Source organism: Spermophilus citellus (genome assembly GCF_964194105.1).
Source record: "Spermophilus citellus genome assembly, chromosome: 2".
Lineage (NCBI taxonomy): Eukaryota > Metazoa > Chordata > Mammalia > Rodentia > Sciuridae > Spermophilus > Spermophilus citellus.
Genome location: NC_138183.1, coordinates 88715333 through 88739743, shown reverse-complemented (window position 1 = coordinate 88739743; position 24411 = coordinate 88715333). Strand labels below are relative to the sequence as shown.

At 37.0% G+C, this 24411-nt stretch overlaps 1 protein-coding gene across 2 annotated transcripts in view; it reads left to right on the top strand.

Annotated features, from left to right (window-relative positions):
- The first annotated feature begins 6066 nt into the window (after positions 1 to 6066).
- Positions 6067 to 24411, top strand: part of KIF27 (kinesin family member 27) — an 83631-nt gene continuing 65286 nt past the window's right edge. Inside the window, exons 1-4 of one of the 2 annotated variants that reach the window (XM_081282705.1) lie at positions 6067 to 6218; positions 11498 to 11877; positions 16726 to 16926; positions 21975 to 22933. In XM_081282705.1, the coding sequence (XP_081138831.1) occupies positions 11580 to 11877; positions 16726 to 16926; positions 21975 to 22933 (1458 nt within the window). In that variant the 5' untranslated portion in view covers positions 6067 to 6218; positions 11498 to 11579. Of the gene's footprint in view, positions 6219 to 11497; positions 11878 to 16725; positions 16927 to 21974; positions 22934 to 24411 lie in introns of those variants that run through there. The other variant, XM_081282706.1, reaches the window with a different exon arrangement.

The following is a 24411-nucleotide window of genomic DNA, read 5'->3' as shown; positions in this document are numbered from 1 at the left end:
CCTCCTACTTCAACCCCTTGAGCCACTGGAATTACAGCTGTGCACCACTGCACGTGGCTCTGCTGGTCATTCTTACACCGCTTTGACATAGAAAGGTTGCCTCTCACTCTCCAACCCACAAAACCCAAGACCCTTTTTCTGCTGTAAATCGTAAAAGAGACTGGCATTCACTTTACAATGTGGAGTACTTAAGTAATCCCTTCTCTTTATCTTTGGATTCAAAATACCAACTTTGGGGATAGGGAAATGTTTCATTCAAATGCTGTTAGATATTTGTTGACCACCTCTTCAACTTGTGACTTCTTGAGAATTTCCACTGAGCCTTCAAACCTAAATTGTTACTTTTATTTATTGAGGCTTTGTCAGCAAGCCAGTTGTCTGTCCTATGAATTCATAGTCACCATGTATGACACACTTGTTGCTCGCTCATTTTCCTTCTTTCTTTTTTTTTTTTAAGAGAGAGTGAGAGAGGGGGAGAGAGAGAGAGAGAGAGAGAGAGAGAGAGAGAGAGAGAGAGAGAGAGAGAGAGAGAGAATTTTTAATATTTATTTTTTTAGTTCTCAGCTGACACAACATGTTTGTTGGTATGTGGTGCTGAGGATCGAACCCAGGCCGCACACATGCCAGGCGAGCGCGCTACCGCTTGAGCCACATCCCCCGCCCTCCTTCTTTCTTAAATGAGTTCTAAAAATGCAACATAATGAATTCACTTATTTTTTAAAGATATTTTTAGTTGTAGATGGACACAATACTTTTATTTATTTTTATGTGGTATTGAGGATCAAACCCAGTTCCTCACACATGCTAGTCAAGTGCTCTACCACTGAGCTACAACTCCAGCCCCTACTTCTTTTAATTTTTAAAATTCAAAATAATTAGTTAATGAATCATCTTTTTTCCTCACTTTCACACCTAAGTTTCATAATGGAACTGTTACCAAAAGCTTGGTCCTTGTCCCCAATCCCAATCCAGTAACGAGGACACAGTTTGAAAAAAAGAAAAAAAGTTTCATTGTTTGCTAGCAAAGGAGAAACACAGGGGACCCCTGTCCTAAAGCCTGTGATTCTGTCCATCAGCATGAACAAGGGGCTTTTAAAGAGGTGATTCAAAGGTAATTCCACGTGTTCCTTTTGGAGTTATAATTCACTTGTTAATTTCTGAGATCTTCTGGTACCATTCTCAAAGTCTAGATTACTTCATTCCTATAGTGGGTGTGTACTCAAGGATAGATAAATCTGCCTTAAATGGGGAGGAAAGGTAATCTCGTTTCCCCTGAAATTGGAGAAGGGAGAGAAATTAGGGAGGAGCATTGACAGAGGAAGAGAAAGAAATATGTCCATTTAAAAAATAAGTTGAAATGGCAGAGCAGCAAGGGCTATATTCAAAGCATAAAGTGGACCATTGTTATATTTCCCCACTGTCAATTTCTACATTCCATTCTATTGAAAAATGGACAACGGCATCTCCAAGCTGCTTCCTGCTGAAAGAAAGTGAAGTTGGGGAAGTAACCCAAAGTCCTTGTTTTATATTGGGTGAGTCATGGACAGTTGAGGGTATTCAGCATCAGGGCTGTCAGGAGGTCCACACTGGCAGATGGCAGGTGACTGGACAAAGCATTCAAAGGGCAGAGATTATGCTAAGACAACAATAAACAAGAAAGCAAAGCATTACTTTTTTTGGTAAACAATTAACACAAAAGCAATTAGTATTTAAGCCAGTCTCTGAAAACCATGAAGACAGTAACTCATAACCATGTCAGTGAAAAACAGATCAAGTATATCATTGTAGGAGGTTAGAAAGATTTGTAAGGTTATGAGATCAGGCTCAAATTAACTCAGGACAAACTGACTCTAGAGTCCTTTGTGATCATTATTATTAGACACTCCTACATAAGAACCCTTCCTTTATAGCCTCTAGCTTTACTCACTTTTGGTAGGGCTCACACAAGTTTATATTTTAAGTTACATTAAAAAACAAAATCCCACATTCTTTTTCCTTTTAAATGTCCATGTAAGACTGTATTTAGGCTATACTCTCCTGCCAGTTGTTTAAAGACCAAGTTGGTCAAAACTGACTTTGTTCCTATCTACTCTTTTTTAAAAATTTATTTTTTAGTTTTAGGTGGACACAATATCTTTATTTTATTTTTAGTTGGTGCTGAAGATCAAACCAGTGCCTCATATGTGCTAAGAGAGAATTCTACCATTTGAGCCACAGTCCCAGTCCACTATCTACTCAGCTGAGATTCATCAGAGATTACTCTTGGAGACATGTGCGAAGCCTTTTGGCTCCTTTAGCTTTCCTCTACCAGTGGAGTCGTCTGCCAGGATAGGTCAGAGTCTTGGATGACCATGTGGCTTCTCTTGGAAGCATCAGTGATATTTCCATCTCTAATAACCCTCCTATTTGCAGAATGTGCACTGTTTGGCTTCTGGTTCTCTAGAGTCCTCTCCATCTCCCTGGATCAGTACATCAGGTTACTCACCAGAGTTGCAGGGCCCAGAAAGGGGTCCCATCATTCTCTGGGTCCTGGCTGACCTTAGAGGGCAAGGGCCAAAATGTTGACTGCTCTTTCCTTGGCCCTTTTACTTCCTTGACTTTGTTCTCCAAGATTTTCGTTCTAAACATCCAGTAGTTTTACAAGTCTTAAAGTGGGAGTAATAGGTTACAACTTAAATATTTATAATTTTACAGTTACCCCTTTCACTTAATCGGGGTCAATACTATAAGTCATCATTATATCATATCTGTCCTACAGCTGATGGCTTATTATCTCAAATTAACTCAGGTTGTTTTATTAGAAGCAGTATCTCTGCCAAGCCCTAACAGGCAAAAATTATAAAGCTTACAAGGAAAATACAAAATGAAATTAATAGAGCAAAAACATATTAGTTTGTGTAACAGCTATGAACCAAGTAAAATGATTTTTATAATCTAAAACCTTTACTTATTATATCACCTATAACTTTATTTTTTCTAGTTTTGGACCCTTTCTTAAATTCATATTCTGAAACAATCCTTATGAATGTTATCTGTGCATTTAAATTTGCACAACATGTTTCATACAAGGAGAAGGCTGGACAATCCAGCATATACAAAAACTGCTCTAATCTTTCTTTCTCCCGGGTGGCATTCAAGGGGTTGGAGCACAGGATATTTTTAAGCCTGACATATCTCCCTTATCATTATCACAATGCCATCAACTTTAAGTGAATTCCCCACTGTGAATTGTATCCAGAAGTTCCTTTGAGGCCTTTTTCTTGTACTTGGCATATTGATATTCAATGGAGAAGTCCCTTTCCATCCTTTTCTTTTTTTTCCCTTTTTTATTTGGCTTTATTCACTTAACGTAATGTTTTCAAAATTCATTGTTGCTATAGCATGCATCCCTGTTATTATTTTTTTATTAGCTACACATGACATTACAATGATCTTGGCAATTCATACATTTGAATCAATTGGGGTATAATTTCTCATTTTTCTGATTGTACAGATTGCAGAATCACACTGGTCATAGAGTCACCTATGTACATACAGCAATCATAGTGTCTATTTTATTCTGCTGCCCTTCCTATCCCCCCTTCCCCTTCCCTCCCCTCCCATCATTTCTCTCTATCCAATCTAATGTGACACACTTTTTTTTTCTTTTTCTCCTCACAACATCATACATGTATTCTGTATAACGATGAGGGTCTCCTTCCATCTTCCGTGCAACTCCCCTTCTCCCTCCTTTTCCCTCCCACCTCTCTTCCCTATTTAGTGGTAATCTTCTCTCCATCCTTTTCTTTAAGCTTCCTTGAAGATCCCTTTACAGAGGCTGCCTACAAAACACCTGTCAGTCTTAGTTTCTGTCTTTTTTGGGGCTGGGAGGGGATTCTGCCAGTCTTCCAAGGCATTTAGTTTGATGGGATACTATTATAGCAAGAATTGCTTTGCCTCAGTGATGAATATCCCCTGGCCAAATGAGATGTCTTGTCAGATCTTAAAAAGGGAGACTATTCCTATTCCCACGTCATGAACTGACAGTGCTGGAACCTACAGCCACATCTTTATAGCCAGTAGCCTCCTCCACACACACATCCACTTTGAACGTCAGGGCAGAGGCCAGGTTCTCTTTACGCATTTTTCTACAGTCCAGGCAGCTTTTCAGGGATTTTTTTTTTTTTTTAAACCCAGTTTAGGGCTAGTGTCCTTGACCCACAGTGAAATTGTTCTGTGGCTGCCTGGGGCCAGGCTGAGAAACAGGACTGAGAGTGCCAGCACAGGGTTTAGAAGATTTAAATCTTTTTTTTTTTTTTAACACTTTCTTCTGGTGTGCTGCTATCCTTGCTATCCTTTTGGCACCTTCAACTTAGTTCCTGACTGTTAAAACCTGTTATTATACAACTGCATAAATGTCTGGTACATACAGAATCTCTTTCATATACTAAACCTTGATAGACCAACCTCAACTTCGAGATTGTATAATAATCTGGAAAAAAAAATTAAAAGACCAAATTGTGTTACAGTAAACTGTCTTTCTCTTCAGCTTATACCTATAGGTGGACCATTCAGACAAGATCTCTCTGCTCAAGAGACTACTAGTAAGATCAACACAGCATGGCCTATATCTTAAAGGGCTAGTCACAGATACAAAAAATACAGACAAGAGAGGATCACCAAAACCAGGGCTAACAGATAGGAACCTTTAAAACAGACAGACCTGCACATACAGATTTCTTCCATTTACTTTATCTTTGGCAGACCAACTCCAACTGCAAGAGTGCATAATAATCCCGAAAACTATTCAAAGGCCAGATCATTAACAGTAAAACATTATCTTAGACAGGCTTATACTTATAGGGGGCCCTGCAACTTCCTTTACCTTTGACAGAACAACTTCAATCATAAGATTGTACCAAAAATAAACACAGACAACCAGAGAGGAGCATCCAAACTATGGCTGGCAGATGGGAACCTTTAAACTGACCAGCCAAAATCTTTCCCAAGAGACTACCTATTATTAGATCAATGCAGTATTGACCACATCTTAAAATGGGCAGAAACAGATACAAACAAAACAAAAACACAGACAACAGAGGGAATTCCCCAAACAGATTTGAGAACTTAAACCAAAAAGGAGTAAATATCCCTAGATTCTCAGGTCTTGCTTAACCATGACTCCTACAGCAGTGGCACCACAAAAGTCCCCATAAAGAGGAACCAGATTGTAGACTCAAGGGTCTCCGCATGCACACCAGATGGCCAAGGGTGTCCTGACTTCACTGAGTTCAGTTTCCTTTTTCTAAAAGTGGACTAGGATGGAGCAACCTGTAGCATTTAGGAGTTCCCAGAACCAAAAGGAGCTTCAGCAATTAATGAAAAGGTAGTAAACTCCCTTTACTCACAGCAATAGCTTCTCCAGACCGAGGCAAACTCTATCTCCTAACTCTCTTGCAGTTGGTGCTCAACAAGTTCGCCAACCCATTAAGTTTCTGAATCACGTTGGGCTAGGGGGTAATCATACTACTGTGATCTCCCCCACGATCTGTGATTTCTTCCCCTCTGCGTGTTAATAGTTGTATGCGGTTTTTCTTCTGCCAGTTCATTCCATCGAACCTTCAGAAGGCGAAGGAGAGTATTCCTTTCGCCCTAAACAGTAATCATCAAGAAACTATAAACTTTTTAAAAAAATATTTATTCTCAAGCTTTTAGGTGGATACAATATCTTTATTTTACATTTATGTGGTGCTGAGGATCGAACCCGGTGCCTTGTGCTTGCTAGGTGAGCACTCTACCACTGAGCCACAACCCCAGCCCCAAGGAACTATAAACTTTAAAATGGTTTATGTTTTGAAAATTTTACCTTAAAAAATTAGTACGCGCATTCATTTTACAGGCCCCTGCGGAGCAATTCACACTCACCACTTAAACAAGCACGTCCATCGCCTTAGCGAGATTCAGCTGAGGTTTGCAGCGACCCTCAAGAGGCGGGCTCCTTGGGGGATGTAGGGGTCCGGCGTTACGCCAAGGGGGGGCGGGGATTGGGGCGGGGTCCGGGGCGGGGATTGGGGCGGGGTCCGGGGCGGGGCGCAGTGGCCTCGAAGAGGCGGTCCGGCGGCGGTCCGCGCCTGTTGCCGTGAGAACCCGAGACAACAAAGGCGCAGGCGGAGGCGACCCGGCGAGCTGAGCCGAGGAGTCCTGCGCTCGCCGCCGGAGACCCGGGTTTTCCCGAGCCGGTCAGTGTACTGTGGGCCGGGCCGGGCCGGGCCGGGCGGGGCGAGAAAGCGGGGCGCCACCCCGCTGCCGGCGTCTCTGAGTCCCCTCCTCCTGTCCGCGGGGCGGGGCCCACCGTTGGGAAGAGGGGCTGCTGGCCGGGAGTCGGGGCCGCGGCTGGCAGGGGGCGGTTGGTGTGCCGGAAACGACCGGAGTCCTTATTGGGAGCCCGGTGAGCCGCCGGAGATAGAGCGGCGCTTCCGGAGGGTAGTTGGGTGCCCCAGAGGTGGAAAGGCCGGCGGAATGGGGCCAGAGTACGTCTTGGATTTATATGTCTCACTGCGGGATGTGAGGAGGGTCGGGAAGACCCTTCGTCCTTTTGTCGCAGGCCTCCTTTTCCCGTCGTAGAGATTGAAACTTTGTTTTGTCGCAGAACTCTTTTTTTTTTTTTTTTCCGTCTTAAGAGATTGAAACCGAGGCATTCAAGCACTGTGGAAACCCAAAAGCATCCCTCAGTAGCAGGTGATAATGGAAAAAAGAGGGTACCCAGATTCTTTCTTTGAAACACTTCTTAAACAACACCGCCTTCTCTAATTTTAAAAAATTCTTCCCCCTTTTTACTTATTTGTGCATTTGAGGCCTTTTTATGAGATCCTTACACGATTCACTATCCATCTGCTGGGAGGTTTCTTACGAAAATATTAAAATTAACAAACTACAATTTTTAGACAGCCATTACTTTCTGAGAAACCAAGAGCATTAAGATGGCACTGGTAGTTGGAGACACCCTCATCAGTGACATGGGGGGTCAAATAAATACTGCTCTTGCTTTTGTTCACACATAAAATACCTATTGACCCTAAATATTACTAGCTTATCAGATTGCTTTTTTTTTACTTCTATAACCAATAATACATATGTATCTGATGACTGTAATCAGAATCTGAAGACATACTACTGGTTTAAACCTTGATTTCTTGACAGTTTACAAGCCTTATATTTATGAACCATTATTATTTTTTAATGATTAGGTGAATTTCAATTGCCTAGGTGGCCAAATTTGTTTATAGATATTCCCTTCATAATAGCAAAAAAGTGAAAATATCCTAGTTACATTTGATTTTTTTATTATTAATTTCATTGAAAGCAGTTAGGTTTGGCTTACCAAAGACCATAATTTTTGTTTTAAATGTGATGGCATAAAAATTAAAATGATATGTATGATACAGACTTCAGTTGTAGGTGTTCACAGACATTTGAAAGAATCAACTCAGCATCCCTAAAGTCTGGAAAAATTTCCAATACCAAATGATTTTTGGAGTCCTTTAGGATCCAAGAAGGAATTTACCATACATAGGAGTATTATTTTCTGCTGCAGAATTTCTTTAGAATGATTAAAACTGGCAAGATTGCCATATCTTTATTTTGGCTGTAAAGGATAGCTTGTTGGCTCTGTTTTGGGATTTACAGCCCAAGGGACCTAGTATTGTCATACTCTCAATGGGATCCTAGTAGCATGATGTAAATGGTTTTTGTTGTGATCCTTTTCAAATTGTCTACTTAGAATTATAAATGCGTGGTACTGCTGCAGAATTTTTAAATAGGCTAGTGAATATTAAATATGTTGTCATTAACATCTTCATAGCAGCAGTGTGTAAAATGTTATTTTGTGTCCAGTAGCCTGCTAGTATAATGATAGTGTTCAAAATACAGCTTTTGCAAAGAATCTAGCCTGATACCCAAATGATTACTTTTCATTATCTGTACTCAAACACTGTCATAGATACTTGTTACATTTTTTAGAGTTTGTATTTAGTATATACTTTATCCTATCAAGATTGTGAAAATGGATGTACAAGTTTTTATGCAAATGTGGCAATAGAATTGCCGAGTCTGTGTTTAACTTTTTGAGGAACTGCTAGTCTGTTAGTCTGTTTTCCAAAACAGCTGTACCATGTTAAATTCCCACCAGGAGTGAATTATGTTCCAATTTCTCTACACCCTCACCAATGCTTATTATAATCTATCTCTTTGTTAATAGTCTTGCTAGTGGGTGTGGAGTTGTATCTCATGATTTTAACTGCATTTCTCTGATAGCTAATGATGTTGAGCATCTTCTTATGTGCTTTTGGACATTTGTATGTCTTCTCTGATGAACTGCCTTTTCAGATCCTTTGCCCATTTTAAAATGGCTTTTTAAAGTCTTTGAGTTGTAATAGTTCTTATTCACTTATTTATTTACTTATTTTTATTTTGTTTGTCCTTTTTAGTTATATATGAGACAGTACAGTATATTTTGACATTTGTATACAAACATAGAGTATATATTTTTGTAATTAGGATCTCAGTCTTGTGGTTGTACATAATGTGGAGCTTCACTGTGTAATAATTCTTTTTAGGGGGGGAAGGGTACTGGGGATTGAACTCTGGGGCACTGGACCATTGAGCCACATCCCAGGCCCTAGTTTGTATTTTATTTATAGACAGGGTCTCATTGAGTTGCGAAGCACCTCACTTTTGCTTTGAACTCGTGATCCTCCTGCCTCAGCCTCCCGAGCTGCTGGAATTACAGGCATGTGCCACTTCGACCAGCTGTAATAATTCTTTATATAGTCTAGATGGAAGGTCTCATATTAGATTATGACTTGCAAATGTTTTCTTCCCTTCACTGAGTCGCCAGCTGCCTCCTTTCCTTCTTTTTTTTTCCTTCCTTCTTCCTCCTGTTACTAGGGATGGAACCCAGGAATGCTCTACCACTGAGCTATACCTCGAGCCCTTTTTAGATTGAGACACAGTCTCAATAAGTTGCTGAGGGGTGACCTTGAATTTGTGATCCTCCTACCTCAGTCTCCTGAGTAGCTGGAATTACAGGTCTGTGCCTCTATGCCCAGTGTCTTTTCTCTTTCTTGATGGAGTCCTTTGAGGCACATAGTTTTTAAGTATTTTTTCATTTAAAGTTTGTATATATTTTTTTAAATTGCTTTTGCTTTTTGGTGCTATATCTGAGAAATCATTGCCAAATCCCAGGTCTCGAAGAGTTACTCCGTGTTTACTTTTAAAAATTTTAGGTCTGGGGATATAGCTCATTCAGTAGAGTGCTTGCCTCACATGCACAAAGGCCTGGGTTCAATCTGCGGCACAAAAAGAAAAAAAAATTATAGTTGCAGCTCTTAAATAAAAACCTAAAAGTCTGTGATTCATTTTTGGTATTTCATATATATATATATATATATATGAATTCAATATGTATATATGAATGAATTCCAACTTCATTCTTATACAGAGGATATTCATTATTTGTTGAAAAAACTGTTCTTTCCCCATTGAATTATCTTAGCACCCCATTGAAAATCAGTTTTTGTAAACAAGCCAGTTTATTTATTTATTTATTTTAAAAAATATCTTTATTTTGTTTATTTATTTTTATGTGGTGCTGAGGATCGAACCCCGTACCTCACAAGTGCAAGGCAGGCGCTCTGCCACTGAGCCCCAGTCACAGCCCCAGTGGGTTTATTTTATTTATTTTTTTTTAGAGGGAGAGAGAGAGAGAGAGAGAGAGAGAATTTTTTAATATTTATTATTTTTTAGTTCTCGGCGGACACAACATCTTTGTTTGTATGTGGTGCTGAGGATCGAACCCGGGCGGAGCGCGCTACCGCTTGAGCTACATCCCCAACCCCAGTGGGTTTATTTTTGGATTCTTAGTTCAGTTGTGTTGATCTATATGTCCTATGCCAGTAACACATTGTTTTGTTTTTTTATACCTTTATTTTATTTATTTATTTATTTTTATGTGATGCTGAGGATTGAACCCAGTGCCTTCACACCCAGTGCTGGCAAGTGCTCTACCACAGAGCCACAACCCCAGCCCACCACATTGTTTTGATTATTGTTGCTTGGTTTTGAAATTAAGGAAGTGTGAGTTCTACTTTATTGTACTTTTTCAAGATTGTTTTAGCTACTCTGTGTCCGATGAGTTTCTATAAATTTCAGGATTAGTTTGTCAATTTCTTCAAAGAAGTCAGCTGGCATTTTGATTAAATTGATATGGGGAATGTTGACATCTTAACACTATTAAGCCTTCCAGTCCATAAAGGTAGGACATTTGTCATTTGTTTAGATCTTCTTTTATATTCTTTTAGCAATACTTTGTAGTTTTCAGGTATATATTTTACATATATCTTATTAAGTTTATTCCTAAGTATTTTGTTCTTTTTGATGCTAATTATGAATAAAATTGTTTTCTTAATTTTCAGGATGTTTATTGTCAAGTTTAGTTGCCAGTTTATTTTTTATTTATTTATTTATTTTTTAGCAGGGATTGAGCCCAGGAAACCTTAACCACTAAGCCCTATCTCTAGTCCTTTTTATTTTTTATTTTGAGATAGAGTCTCATTAAGTTGCTCAGGACCTTGCTAAGTTTCTGAGGCTGGTTTTGAACTTGTGATCCCCCTCAGCCTTCTAAGTTTCTGAGATTATAGGCATGTGCCACTGTTCCTGGCATCAGTTCAATTTTGTTTTGTTTTTTGTGATAATGGGGATTGAACCGAGGGATGCTATATTCCTTAGCTATATCCACAGCCCTTTCTAATTTTTATTTTGAGACACAGGGTCTCACTAAGTTGCCCTGGCTGGCCCTGAACTTGAGATCCTTCAGTCTCAGCCTCCTGAGTAGCTTGAAATAAAAACACTAGTTTAAAATTTTTAATTTTTAAATAAGAATTTTTAAAAAATTGTTTTACTTGTTGATGGATCTTTATATGTGGTACTGAGATTTGAACCCAGTGCCTCATTCATGCTAGGTAAGCACTTTGCCACTGAGCTACAGCCCCAGCCCTTATAAAGGAATTCTTGAAACTGTTTTCATGGATTTACTTCTGAAATTTCTGGAAAAGAGGAGATACTATTTTTATAGCTAGCTACAAAATCTAATAAATTTGTTTGCTTTTCTCATGTGTATTTTTACATATTATTTTTCTTTTCTAACTCTGACTATTCAATATTTAGATTAATGAACAGGGAAACATTATCATTATAGAAATAAAGGCACAGTGGAATTCCATTTACCTAATGGTTAGTTTCATAATTTACCAACTCATGGCCTCTGCCTGCTTGAATATTTTGAAGCAAATTCAGGCATCATATAATTTTATCAGTAAATTAATGATGTACTTTCCAAGACACATTTACTATCTGTAACTATTTTCAACTAAAAAAGAATCTGCTTTAATTTATTTTAAATTGTGGGTAGTTTTATTAAGGTAAGCAGAGTCAATAACTTGTCTTTTGTTTTGATACACAGGAGTCCAGATCTTACGTAAAATGGATGTTTCTCACACTAGATACTGAACTTTAATAACCTATTTAGTAAAATCTAAGCGGCCATGGAAGAAATACCAGTAAAAGTTGCTGTAAGGATTAGACCTCTACTTTGCAAAGAAGTTCTTCATAATCATCAAGTTTGTGTGAGAGTTATTCCAAATACCCAGCAAATTATCATTGGGAGAGATAGAGTCTTTACTTTTGATTTTGTTTTTGGCAAAAATTCCACTCAAGATGAAGTTTATAATACTTGTATAAAGCCCCTAGTATTATCACTTATTGAGGGGTATAATGCAACGGTTTTTGCCTATGGACAAACTGGATCTGGGAAGACATACACCATTGGAGGAGGCCATGTTGGTAAGATATTCATATTCTTTGGCTCTTATTTGAGAAAATAGAAAAAAGTGAAAATATGACAAAATCTGACACACAGTAGATGTTTAGCATGTTGATTGAATAATGAAAGAATAAATAGTATAATCAAATGTGATCATAAGATCATTATATTTGACAGATTAATTTTTAAATACTGAAAGTCCATTAAATAATCTAACTTATGATGGTATTTTCTTGAGGAAAGATGTTCAAGACAATGTTTAGTGCTAAGCCCTTGTTATTTTGAACAAAGTTTAAAATAGAGATAAATAAGTTGATATGATCAGATTTTGTATTCTTTAATAAACCGTTTAGAAATATTAAGAGTCCTACAACTAGGAGTTAGGGGCAGGAAGAAAAAATTTTTTAAAAAAACTTTTTAAATTAATTTTTTTAGTTGTAGATGGACATAATACCTTTATTTGTTTATGTGGGTGGTACTGGGGATGGAACCCAGAGTCTCACACATGCTAGGTAAGCACTCGACCACTGAGCCACAACCCTAGCCCAGAAAAATTTATTTTGTAGTTTCAAGTGTATTTTAGAATATAATTTCTTCTAATTGTAATAATAGTGTAGAAGAGGTAGAATCATGGGATTTCTTATAGACTTGGTGGGACCCTGGAAATCATTTCTCTTCACTGAAACATGAGGAGCTCCTGCCAAGGAAATGAATTCTTTAGTTACGTGATTGGTAATGGAATGGGGATTGAAAGCCAACTCCTCTGTTGAGATTATTTATAACCTTTTTTTTTTTTCCTTTTATGGTAAGAAAGTCTAGGCTGGGCATGGTAGTGTATACCTCTAATCCTAGTGATTTGGGGTCTGAGGCAGGAGAATTCAGAGTTTAAGACTAGCCTCAGCAATTTAGCAAAGTCCTAAGCAATTTCATGAGATCATAAGCAACTTAGTGAGACCCTGTCTCAAAATTAAAAATAAAAAGGGCTGGGAGTGGAGCTCAGTGGTAAAACAATGGGATTTAATGAGTTAATAAAGGTTCAGGTTTTTTTTATACTTATTTTTTAGTTGTATGTGGACACAATATCTTTATTTCATTCTTATGTGGTCCTGAGGTTTGAACCCAGTGCCTCATGTGTGCTAGGCGAGAACTCTACCACTGAGTCACAACCCCAGCTCCAAAGGTTCAGATTTTTGAGATGAGTGTTGCCCCGAATCTAGTTTGGTAATCTACTTGAAAGCAAGTTTATCTTTATTTTTATTTTTATTATTATTATTATTTTATTTAGTTTTTGAGACAGGGTCTCATTAAGTTCCTTAGGGCCTCAATAAATTGCTGAGCTAGCCTCAAATTTGTTATTCTCCTACTGTAGCCTCCCAAGTTGCTGGAATTACAAGTCTGTACCACTGGGCTGGGATGTAGCTCAGCACAAACCACTTGCCTCATATTCTCAAAGCCCTAGGTTCGATCTCCAGTTCCAAAAAAGAAAGACAAAATAAAGAACCACACACACACACACACACACATATTCACATAAAGATTAAAAAAAAAAAGTGTGTGCGCCACTATATCTAGCTCAGAAAGCAAGTTATTTTTTAAGTTTCATTTGAGGGCAGACTTTTATTGCTTTGAATATTTTCTCTGAAACAATGCTGAAAATGCTGAAGCTGGTTTACAAAATGTATTTAACCTTAAGTTTCAATTTATACCACCATTTATTTTATTTTTTATTTTTTTTAAGAGAGAGAGAGAGAGAGAAATTTTTAATATTTATTTTTTAGTTTTCAGCGGACACAACATCTTTGTATGTGGTGCTGAGCATCCAACCCAGGCCGCACGCATGCCAGGCGAGTGCGCTACCGTTTGAGCCACATCCCCAGCCCTCCATTTATTTTAAATTTTATCTTGTATACTTTTTTTTTTTACTATTTTTAAAATCGTGGAAAATATACATAAATACAAACAACTAGTACTTTTAATTGTACTTTTAAGTGCATAGGTATTTGGTATCAAATATATATTCACAGTGTTAATACCACTCTTTCCAAAAATTTTTATCTCTATATCCATTAAGCAATGAATACCTCAGCCTTTACCCTCTAATTCCAATTTACTTTCTATCTCTGTAAATATTTGAATATTCTAGATATTTCATAGAAGTAGAATCATATAATGCTTGTCTTTCTGCTTCTGACTTCTCTCAGCATATTGTAGTATGTATCAGAACCTCATTTCTTTTTGACTGAATAATATCTCATTGTATGTATATACTAAGTGTTATTTATTCATTTCTCTGTCAGTGAACACTTGGTTTATAATCTCCTTTTGGCTTTTGTGAATAATGCCGCTGTAAACACTGGTATACAGATGTCTGTCATAGGTATATGTAAAGCTGCTTTAACTCCTTTTTAAAAATGGAACATAAATAAATGTTCACTCAAATGCTATCTATGGTACTAATCTATGTTCCAGGTTGTGTAAGTTGTGGATTCAAATAATGATGTGGATATGTTCTCTTCCTTGTTCCTGGATTCTTTTTCTAGGCTTGGGCAGAACTGGCCTTTCTACATCTCTCCTGCATACATACCCTGTCACCATCAGACTGCTTTGCTTCCCTGCAGTTTCAACACCTTTCTATTTTCAAGTCCCCTTCACCTTTCTACCCCACCCCAAAATCTCAGTAGATTCTCAAGTGAATAAATAAGTCTAAGATTCTAAGAGTGAAGAAATACGATTAATATGAGTGCTTTTTTAAAAAACAAATTATTCTTACTAATATAAACAATGCTAGTGATTGAGATTCTACCCAGTCTGTAATAAATGATCTGAATAGAAAGGGATTTTAGTATAAAGAGCTATGGAATAGGTTGGTCTCGTTTGGGGTCAGTTGCCAGTATTGTTTTGTCCTCCCTGAATCTTTTTCTGCTTTAGAAATTACATTGTCTAAAAGCTTCAGCATTTTTATCACCGTGGCTCCCACTAGTATTGGGGACACTGGTGAATACCCCAGGGATGGGGTAGATTTGGGTAAGGACAGCCCTTTTTATAAAAGGAGTTTTAATGAGCCAAGGTCCACTTCCTTGGATCTAGTATTTAAGGAACAGTGAATTAGTGAATTAGGAAGATAATGTGTTTATAAGATGGCATGGCTGGGGCTGGGGTTGTGGCTCAGAGGTAGAGCATTCGTCTAGCATGTGTGAGGCCCTGGGTTCGATCCTCAGCATCACATAAAATAAATAAAATAAAGGTATTGTATCCAACAACAACTAGAAAATAAATATTTAAAAAATGGCATGGTAGGCTGGGAATGTGGCTCAAGCCGTAGCGCGCTCGCCTAGCATGTGTGGGGCGCTGGGTTCGATCCTCAGCACCACATAAAAATAAAATAAAGATGTTGTGTCCACCGAAAACTAAAAAATAAATATTAAAAAAATGGCATGGCATATTTATGGAATATATAACATACTTTTAATATATTTTTACATAATTTAATCTTTTATATCAAAATGGATATTTCTATTGTACCTACCTGCTTTGAGTTTCACTAATGCCACTTGTGGCCTAAAGCATTCATGGGACTTTCAATAATATATTTTATCACATCTTTTGTTTTTGTCTTAAACTTATATAAATATGTTTAATTTATTGGTTTGGCTTGTCATTTAGTTATTATAAGCTTCCTTGTTATATGCTTTTTCCAGTTCTCTACAATATATTTAGTTTATTTTATAACTATATTTAAAGCTTTATGTTGCTGGGTATGATGCATATCCTGATACATGCCTGTAATCCAAGCTACTAGGGAGTCTGAGGCAGGAGGATCACAGGTTTGAGGCCAGCTTCAGCAACTTGGTAAGACCCTATCACAAAATTTTAAAAAGTGGGGGGAGGGACTGGGTTGGGGATGTAGCTCAGTGGTAAAGCACCCCTGGGTTCAATCCCCAGTACTGGGGGAAAAAAAATCTAAACAACAAGAACCCTTTAAGTAACAGGTTTATGTATTTAAATGATCTTAAATGGTAAAAATTCAAATATGACAACTATAAGATAAAAAAATTAAAAATGTTCCTTTGTTTTCACTTTTTATTCTAACTCCCAAAGGTAAACAATTTTATTTTAAGTATTTTTGTATAGATATGTATATGTTCTTTTAGCCACATAAGACAATTGCTTTTCTTTTATTCATAGATCTTAGACATCTATATTATAGTAGGTGCAGGGTATACCATTGTTAACTAGGCATGCTTTTAATAGATCATTAGGTTGTGTTGATTTTTTTTCATACAAGCAATACTTACTTATCCTTACATAACATCTTTGGGTGTATAAATATGTATCCTTTTTATTTTTTTTATACTGAAGATTGAACCCAGGAGCATTATATCCCTGAGCTACATTCCCAGTTCTTTTTATTTTTTTTATTTTATCTTGAGACAGGGTCTTGCTGAGTTGCTTAAGGTTTCACTAAGTTGCTGAGGCTGGCCTTGAACTTGCAGTCCTCCTGCCTCAGCCTCCTAAGCTGCTGGAATTACAGGCATGCACCATCGCACCCAGCACATTTATTTTTTTATTGCTCTTTCTCCTTAGTAGACTCACAAGAGGTCAGGAATTTGTTTCTCCTTTGTTTTGTCCAGAGTGCTAGAATAGTACATGGTACATATTAGGTACTAAGTAAATATTTGTTGAATGAATGTATGAATAAATTCTGATTAAAGGGATGCATATAAATATTTTGATCTATGAATTTTATCATTTTGTGTTTTAAAAAATTTCACAATAGAAATGTAGGAAAATTTATTAAGTATAAATTTTGGATAGTAGCTTTTCTTGTATTTCAAGTTCCAGATGTACTTTCCTTTCTAAATTTTCAGCTTCAGTTGTGGAGGGTCAAAAGGGTATCATTCCTCGTGCTATCGAAGAAATATTTCAAAGCATCTCTGAAAATCCTAGCATTAACTTTGTTATAAAAGTATCCTACATAGAAGTATACAAGGAAGACCTAAGAGATCTTCTGGAATTGGAGACATCCATGAAAGATCTTCACATCCGAGAAGATGAAAAAGGAAACACAGGTGAAGTAGCCTTACTTAATTGATTGCCTTCATTAGCAAATAGATATGCTTTATTCAGTTTCTGGATATTCCAAAGAAACAAATGATAGAAGCAGAATGAATTTGTGTGTTTGTTTGGTTTTGGCACTGGAGATTTAACTAAAATGTGCTTTACCATTAAGCTATATCGCCAACCGTTTTTAATTTTGAGATGAGGTCTCACTAAGTTGCTAAAGTTAGCCTCAAACTTGGGATCCTCCTGCTTTAGCCTACTAAGTAACTGGGATAACAGGTGTGTACTACTATGTCCAGCCTGAGTTTGTTTTTAACTTTTTATTAGTTAATTAATTAACTAAAATTTGGGGTGCTGGGGATCAAACCAAACATCTTGCCCATAGTACACAGGTGTTATATCACTGAGTTATACTCATAGCCCCTTGTTTTTACTTTTAAGTTGAATAGCTTATTGATTATTAATCTTTTGATTATTAATTTTATGTAAATACTCAGGTGAAAAAGTAGTTCTTCTGATTAATTTCTAGTTCATGATAGTGATTTCCTATAATTGCCTTCCTCTGCATTGAACTCAAGTGTGACTGTGATATCAGCTACAATTATTTTTGTATATTTTCCTCAGAGGTTGGGGATGACTTTTACTTTAGGTATTCATCCAGGCTGATCCAAAACTCTCCTTTCTTTCTCTTAAATTTTCAAATTTTTGTTCCAGTATACCTATTTCTTTTTTTAAGTTTAGAGTTTATATTTTTTATGTTTTTACTTCTTTATATTGACATTTACCATCTTTTGTTATGCTTTTCAATGTCTGCCTTTCTGTGCTAGTAACCTTTTTAACTTTAGTAATTAATAAAAAATTGTTTGGAAATCGAAGATTACAATGGTAGGGTCAAAATGCAAGTTTTTTTTTGTTTTTTTTTAAACCAGGGATCGAACCCAAGGGCACTTAACCACTGAGCCACATCCCCAGCCCTTTTAAAAAATATTTAAAGATAGGGTCTCACTAAGTTGCTTAGGGTCTCACTAAGTTGCTGAGGCTGACTTTGAACTCTTGATTTTTCCTGCCTTACCTCCCTGCGTTGCTGGGAATACAGTTGTGTACCACTATGCCTGGTTCAAAATACAAGTAGTTAAAAAAATAATGACTTTTGTTTTTCTGATTTAAAAGCTAGTATTTTCATTATAGTACATTTTCAAAACAGAAAACTATAGGGAAGAAAACTAAAGATCCCAGAACCTAGAAATAGCAACTTTCTCTCTTCTCTCCTTCTCTCTCTCTTTTTAAATTTATTTTAGTGTGTATGTATGTATGTGTGTGTGTCTGTGTGTCTGTCTGTCTTTGGGGATCCAACCCTGGGCCTCACATGCTAAACAAGTACTCTACCACAAAGCTACACCTCAGCTTATAGCTTCTCTTTGGTATGTTTCCTTCTAGATTTATTTTTCTGGATACGTGTAATTTTCTGGATACATGTAATTTATTTTTATGGATACTTGCACAACCCACCTCTTATAGTTTTGCATTTTACTTTTATTTAATATTTATATGCATTTTCACATGTCATTAAATATTTTTGAAACTTATGATTCTGTGGTCCTGTGGTAATTTGTCTTATGAATGTGTTATCATATTTTATTTAGGTAGTGTTCCATTGTTGGACATTTAGGCTGTTTCCAGGTTATAACTATTATTAATAACATTGCAACGAATGGGTTTTTTGGTTTGTTTTTTTCCTGTAAAGGTTTATTGAGAAAATGGGGCTCAGTCCTTCTTGGTAGCTGCTTTCCTCACGGAGGACATTGCTTAGCTCCTCTTGCTTCTTTTTAACGTGGTGGATGTGTCCCCATCCTTTTCTTGGCGAACTTGAGGGCCCAATTGCCCTTGGAGATCTTGAATAGCTCCGTGGCATGATGCCCATAGTGGACACAGCCACACACCTTTCAGATCCTGTCCTGCACGAACTGGTATGCTTGGTAAGGTGCCTCCAATGGTGGCTGTGCTTCGACCTGTTCATGTTCTTGGTCACCATGGGCCTCTTTTTTTTTTTTAATTGGTTGTTCAAAACATTACAAAGCTCTTGACATATCATATTTCATACATTAGATTCAAGTGAGTTATGAACTCCCATTTTTACCCCAAATACAGATTGCAGAATCACATCGGTTACACATCCACATTTTTACATAATGCCATATTAGTAACTGTTGTATTTTGCTACCTTTCCTATCCTCTACTATCCCCCCTCCCCTCCCCTCCCATCTTCTCTCTCTACCCCATCTACTGTTATTCATTTCTCTACTTGTTTATTTTCCCATTCCCCTCACAACCTCTTATATGTAATTTTATATAACAATGAGGGTCTCCCTCCATTTCCATGCAATTCCCCCTTTCTCTCCCTTTCCCTCCCACCTCATGTCTCTGTTTAATGTTAATCTTTTCTTCCTGCTCTTCCTCCCTGCTCTGTTCTTAGTTGCTCTCATTATTATCAAAGAAGACATTTGGTATTTGTTTTTTAGGGATTGGCTAGCTTCACTAAGCATAATCTGCTCTAATGCCATCCATTTCCCTGCGAAATCTATGATTTTGTCATTTTTTAGTGTTGCGTAATACTCCATGGTGTATAAATGACCATGGGCCTCTTGTTGAGGTACCCCAGAGCCATGGCTGTTGCTCTTCAATGGCTCTGGGTGGGGGTGGAGGGTGTAATAACTGTTCTTGGCTGTCCTCCTCTCCTAGATAGATAACACATTTAGCAGAACCTTCCTTGCAATCCCCAGAAAAGTGACTTCCTGGGGAGATTTTTCTAGTGCTTAGGAAAGGAAGATGGGCATTATCATTCAAATAGCAATCTGTAGGGGACTTTATTTATTTTTTAAAAATATTTATTTATTTAGTTAGTTATCGGCAGACACAACATCTTCGTTAGTATGTGGTGCTGAGGATCGAACCCGGGCAGCACGCATGCGAGTCGAGCGCGCTACTGCTTGAGCCACATCCCCAACCCCTGTAGGGGACTTTAGATCTTGCCTCTTTATAGACCCGTCCTGGCAGTCCTGGCGTTTTTAGATGTCTGAAGAATATGATTTTTGTCTTATTTTTCAGAAAAAAGTAAACATGGTAGTTTATGATCTTATTAGGTAAATCACTATAATTTCTCTCGTTTTGAACTTCTTTATGTTTTGAACTTCTTTATCATATGGAACAGAATTATTGAATGTTTTCTTTTATCAAAAAAAATCACAAAGATAATATATGCTAATTGTGAAGCATTAAACAACATAGAAGTATATGCTATACTACTTGTAATAATTTAATGATTAAAATATTTCACAGCTGAATCAGTCCTGCAAAGGTTTGGAAGGATGTACAAACAATCTTAAAACAAATTCCTATATCTTGTTTAATGGCCCATTCACAACCAAAAATGCATTTGTTTGACAAATTTCTTTATAGTACTTTTCTGTTTATTTTTTTTTCTTTAGTACTTTCTTTTTTCTTTCTTTCTTTTTTTTTTTTTTTTTTTTTGGTCCTGGGGATTGAACTCAGAGGTACTTTATACTGATTGAACTTAGAGGTACTGTATACTGGACAATTAGTAACAGTTGGGAGGCTTTTTTTTTTTTAATTCTTTTTAGTTGTAGGTAGACACAATACCTTTATTTTATTTTTATGTGGTGCTCAGGATTGAATCCAGTGCCTCATGCATGTTAGGTGAGCATTCTACCACTGAGCCACAACCCCAGCCCCAGGTGGGAAGCTTTTTAAAAAAATGTTGATTTCTAGGTTCTACTTCTCAGAGTTTCTGATTTAATTGATCTAGGATGGAGACTGGGAATTGTAGTTTGAGAACTGTAATGCCAAAATATAGCCCAACATTGGAAAAATTTTATGAAAGTTCTGCTGATTTATAACTGCATTGCCATATTAATAATTGATCATTTTCATACTGCTTATTTATGTACATATACTTTAGAACTTAAAAATGAATGAGGATGTTAAAAATGTATCATGATAGAAATGATATAGATGAAATTATTTTTCCAAAAAAATGACATGACAAGATCGGATCAAAGAGGAAGCATTGGCACTATAATTTGAGCAAGGAATCAAGAGCTTGACTCCTCTTATACAAATCCCAAATGCACCTATTCCTTTTCAGAAAATTTTTAACATAAACAATGAATGCAGGTAGTAAGCTTAAGTTATTTTTTATTTCTTATTCTGTTGTTGAAATAGAAACTTCTTTGATTTTTTTGAATTGCCATCTCATCTGTTTACCTTGCACTCATATTGTGTAGGGCATGCCTGTTTTTAAAATGAAAACCCAACTTTATTTTTACTGAAATTTTCATAGTTGATTATGATTCCACAATACAAAAAAACCTTAAAGCTAAGGGTGGCTTGTATATTAAAAAAAACTAAAACTGATTTCTTTTAATAAATTTACTATTAATTTAGCTCTTTCAATTTATGTATTTAATCTATTTTCTTTTAATTTGAAGATCAAAATATTGAAATTAAGTGGATTTTAGTGGATTTCTTTGTTCTTGATGATGGAGATTGACCCCAGGGCCTTGTATGTGCTAAGCACTTGTTCTACCTCTGAGTTATAACCTCAGCCCAGGAGTTTGTCATTTAAGATAGTTAAGTGTGATATTTGGCTCCAAAAAACTAGATTTTTTTTAAATCTTTTTTTTAATATTTATTTTTTACTTTTAGGTGGACACAATGTCTTTATTTTACTTTATGTGGTGCTGAGGATCGAACCCAGTGCCTCATGCATGCTAGGCGAGCACTGTACCTCTGAGCCACAACCCCAGCCCCTAAAAAAGTTATATCTTGTACAGTTTAAATATTAAACTGAGTGCTGTCTGCTAAAATGAGTCCTTTGGGAGATTTTATGAAATTGTTTAATGATGTTATTGATGTTACTATTTGAAATTTTTTTATTTTTAATGAAATATTTTAGCTGAGCTGTTTCACAAATGATAAGTGTGTGTGGTTAGTTTAATTATACTGGACTTTGATGAAATCTTGCTATTGCTATTTCAAGTGATTGTTGGGGCCAAGGAATGCCACGTGGAGAGTGTGGATGAAGTAATGAGTCTTCTAGAGATGGGGAATGCAGCCAGACATACAGGTACCACCCAGATGAATGAGCACTCCAGTAGATCACACGCAATTTTTACAATCAGCATTTGTCAAGTTGAGAAAACTATGGAGGCATCAGAAGATGGATCATGGTATTCCCATCGGCATATTATCTCAAAGTTCCATTTTGTAGATTTGGCTGGATCGGAAAGAGTAACCAAAACAGGGAATACTGGTGAACGGTTCAAAGAATCCATTCAGATCAACAGTGGGTTGCTGGCTTTAGGAAACGTAATAAGTGCCCTCGGGGACCCACGTAGGAAGAGTTCACATATTCCATACAGGGATGCTAAAATTACTCGGCTTTTGAAAGATTCCCTGGGAGGCAGTGCCAAGACTGTCATGATAACATGTGTCAGTCCATCTTCCTTGGATTTTGATGAGTCCTTAAATTCTCTGAAATATGCCAACAGAGCACGGAATATTAGAAACAAACCCACTTTAAACTTTAGCCCTGAATCAGACCGCATAGATGAAATGGAATTTGAGATTAAATTGCTTCGAGAAGCATTGCAAAGCCATCAGAGTAGTATCAGCCAAACTAGCCAGATCCCACGAGAGGGCAGTCCTGATAAAAACAGGATCCATTCTCTTGAGGAGCAAGTAACTCAGTTAAAAGGAGAATGCCTGGGTTACCAAAATTGTATAGAGGAAGCCTTTACCTTCCTGATGGACTTAAAAGATGCAGTCAGACTAAACCCAAAGCAGCAACACAAATTGCAGGACTGGTTTAACATGACTCAGGAGGTCAGGAAGGCTGTCCTCACCTCATTTCAAGCAAACCAAGGAATTGGAAACCTGGAAGGAGGACCACAGCATATCACAGTTCTCCAGCTGAAGAGAGAGCTTAAAAAATATCAGGTACTCTATTTTTGCAAATGTCTTTTAACATCTACCTTAATAGAAGATAGTTGGATTTTCATATGTGCCTTAGCATTTTTTTGCTGAAATTATTAGGAAAATCTACTCTCATATAGATTTGTAGTTGGAAGGGGGTTGTATTTTAATAACTTTTTCAGGTAATTTTGAAAGTTATTTGATACTGAATCAAAATTCAAAGCAAAATAGAAATTTCTGGTGTTTATTTGCAAAGTGTGTTTAGCACTGTTTTGTCATATTAATATATATACACTAAAACCTACTTATTTTTTTCTAATCCTTTGAATGGATCTTTTATATTCACACGATTTTGAATCATCATTCACTGGTTATTTGGAAAATAAATCACGTCTTTAATATATCAGTGATCTCATTAACAAAGTTGTTAAGAATTAGAAGCTGTCAAGCTCTTAGTGGAAGAAGTGTTTTCCAAAATTCTGATATTTTTTCTTGAAATTCAGGCTTTATTTGTAACAAATATTGATGGATTTCTTAAAATGAGAGGTTCATATTTTTAAGAATATGACTGCCAACATATTCAAGTCTGGATAACCTTAGATTGTCATTCTTTTTTTGATACTAGGGATTGAACCCAAGGGTACTTAACCACCGAGCCACACACATCCTCAGCCCTTTTTATTATTTTGAGACAGGGTCTTGCTAAGTTTCTTAGGCCTACTAAGTTGCTGAGGCTAGCTTGGGACTTGGAATCCTCCTGTCTTGGCCTGGGGTTATAGTTAGTCATTCTTTTTTTTTTTTTTTTAGTTGTAGTTGGACACAGTACCTTTATTTTATTTATTTATTTTTATGTGGTGCTGAGGATCAAACCCAGGGCCTCACATGTGCTAAGTGAGCTCTCTACTGATGAGCCACAACCCTAGCCCTAGTTTGTCATTCTGAAAAATAGTACTGTATGAAGAAAGTTGTTAGTTCTGCTTAAAACTCAGCTGCACAGGTGCTTTTCCCATAGACAGCTGTTACCCTTCAATATGCAGCAGGAATATTTATGAATATGTTCCATTTTGTAAGGCTCAATAAATATCTCTTCTAATTTACTTTTCCTGTCTTTGTGCCTAGGGAGTTTAACAGTGGCAAGCTAAGGGATGAGATTTATAGACATATGTAGGGAAACATCCCAAAGGTTATTGTGAGGGCAGCTTGGTAAGATGGACTGCTTAAGGAGATTGCTAGCCAAGGTAACAAGGTGAGGCATGCTCTGCATGAGAAGAAGCAGGAATATTTTCTCTTCTCAGTCCTGCTTCTTGAGTCTATTAGGCAAGCAGGTAAGTGCTTAATTTTAAAAATTCTTGGCTAACATAAGATTGTAGACCATTTCACAGATGCAGTATTAGCCAGATTATTGTGAGGAAAGTAAGCATCATTTTGAGATCATCATCTCCTTTTTAGAAGCTGCCAGATAGTATTGCAGTCTGATTTTTCACCATTAGTCAATTATTGGA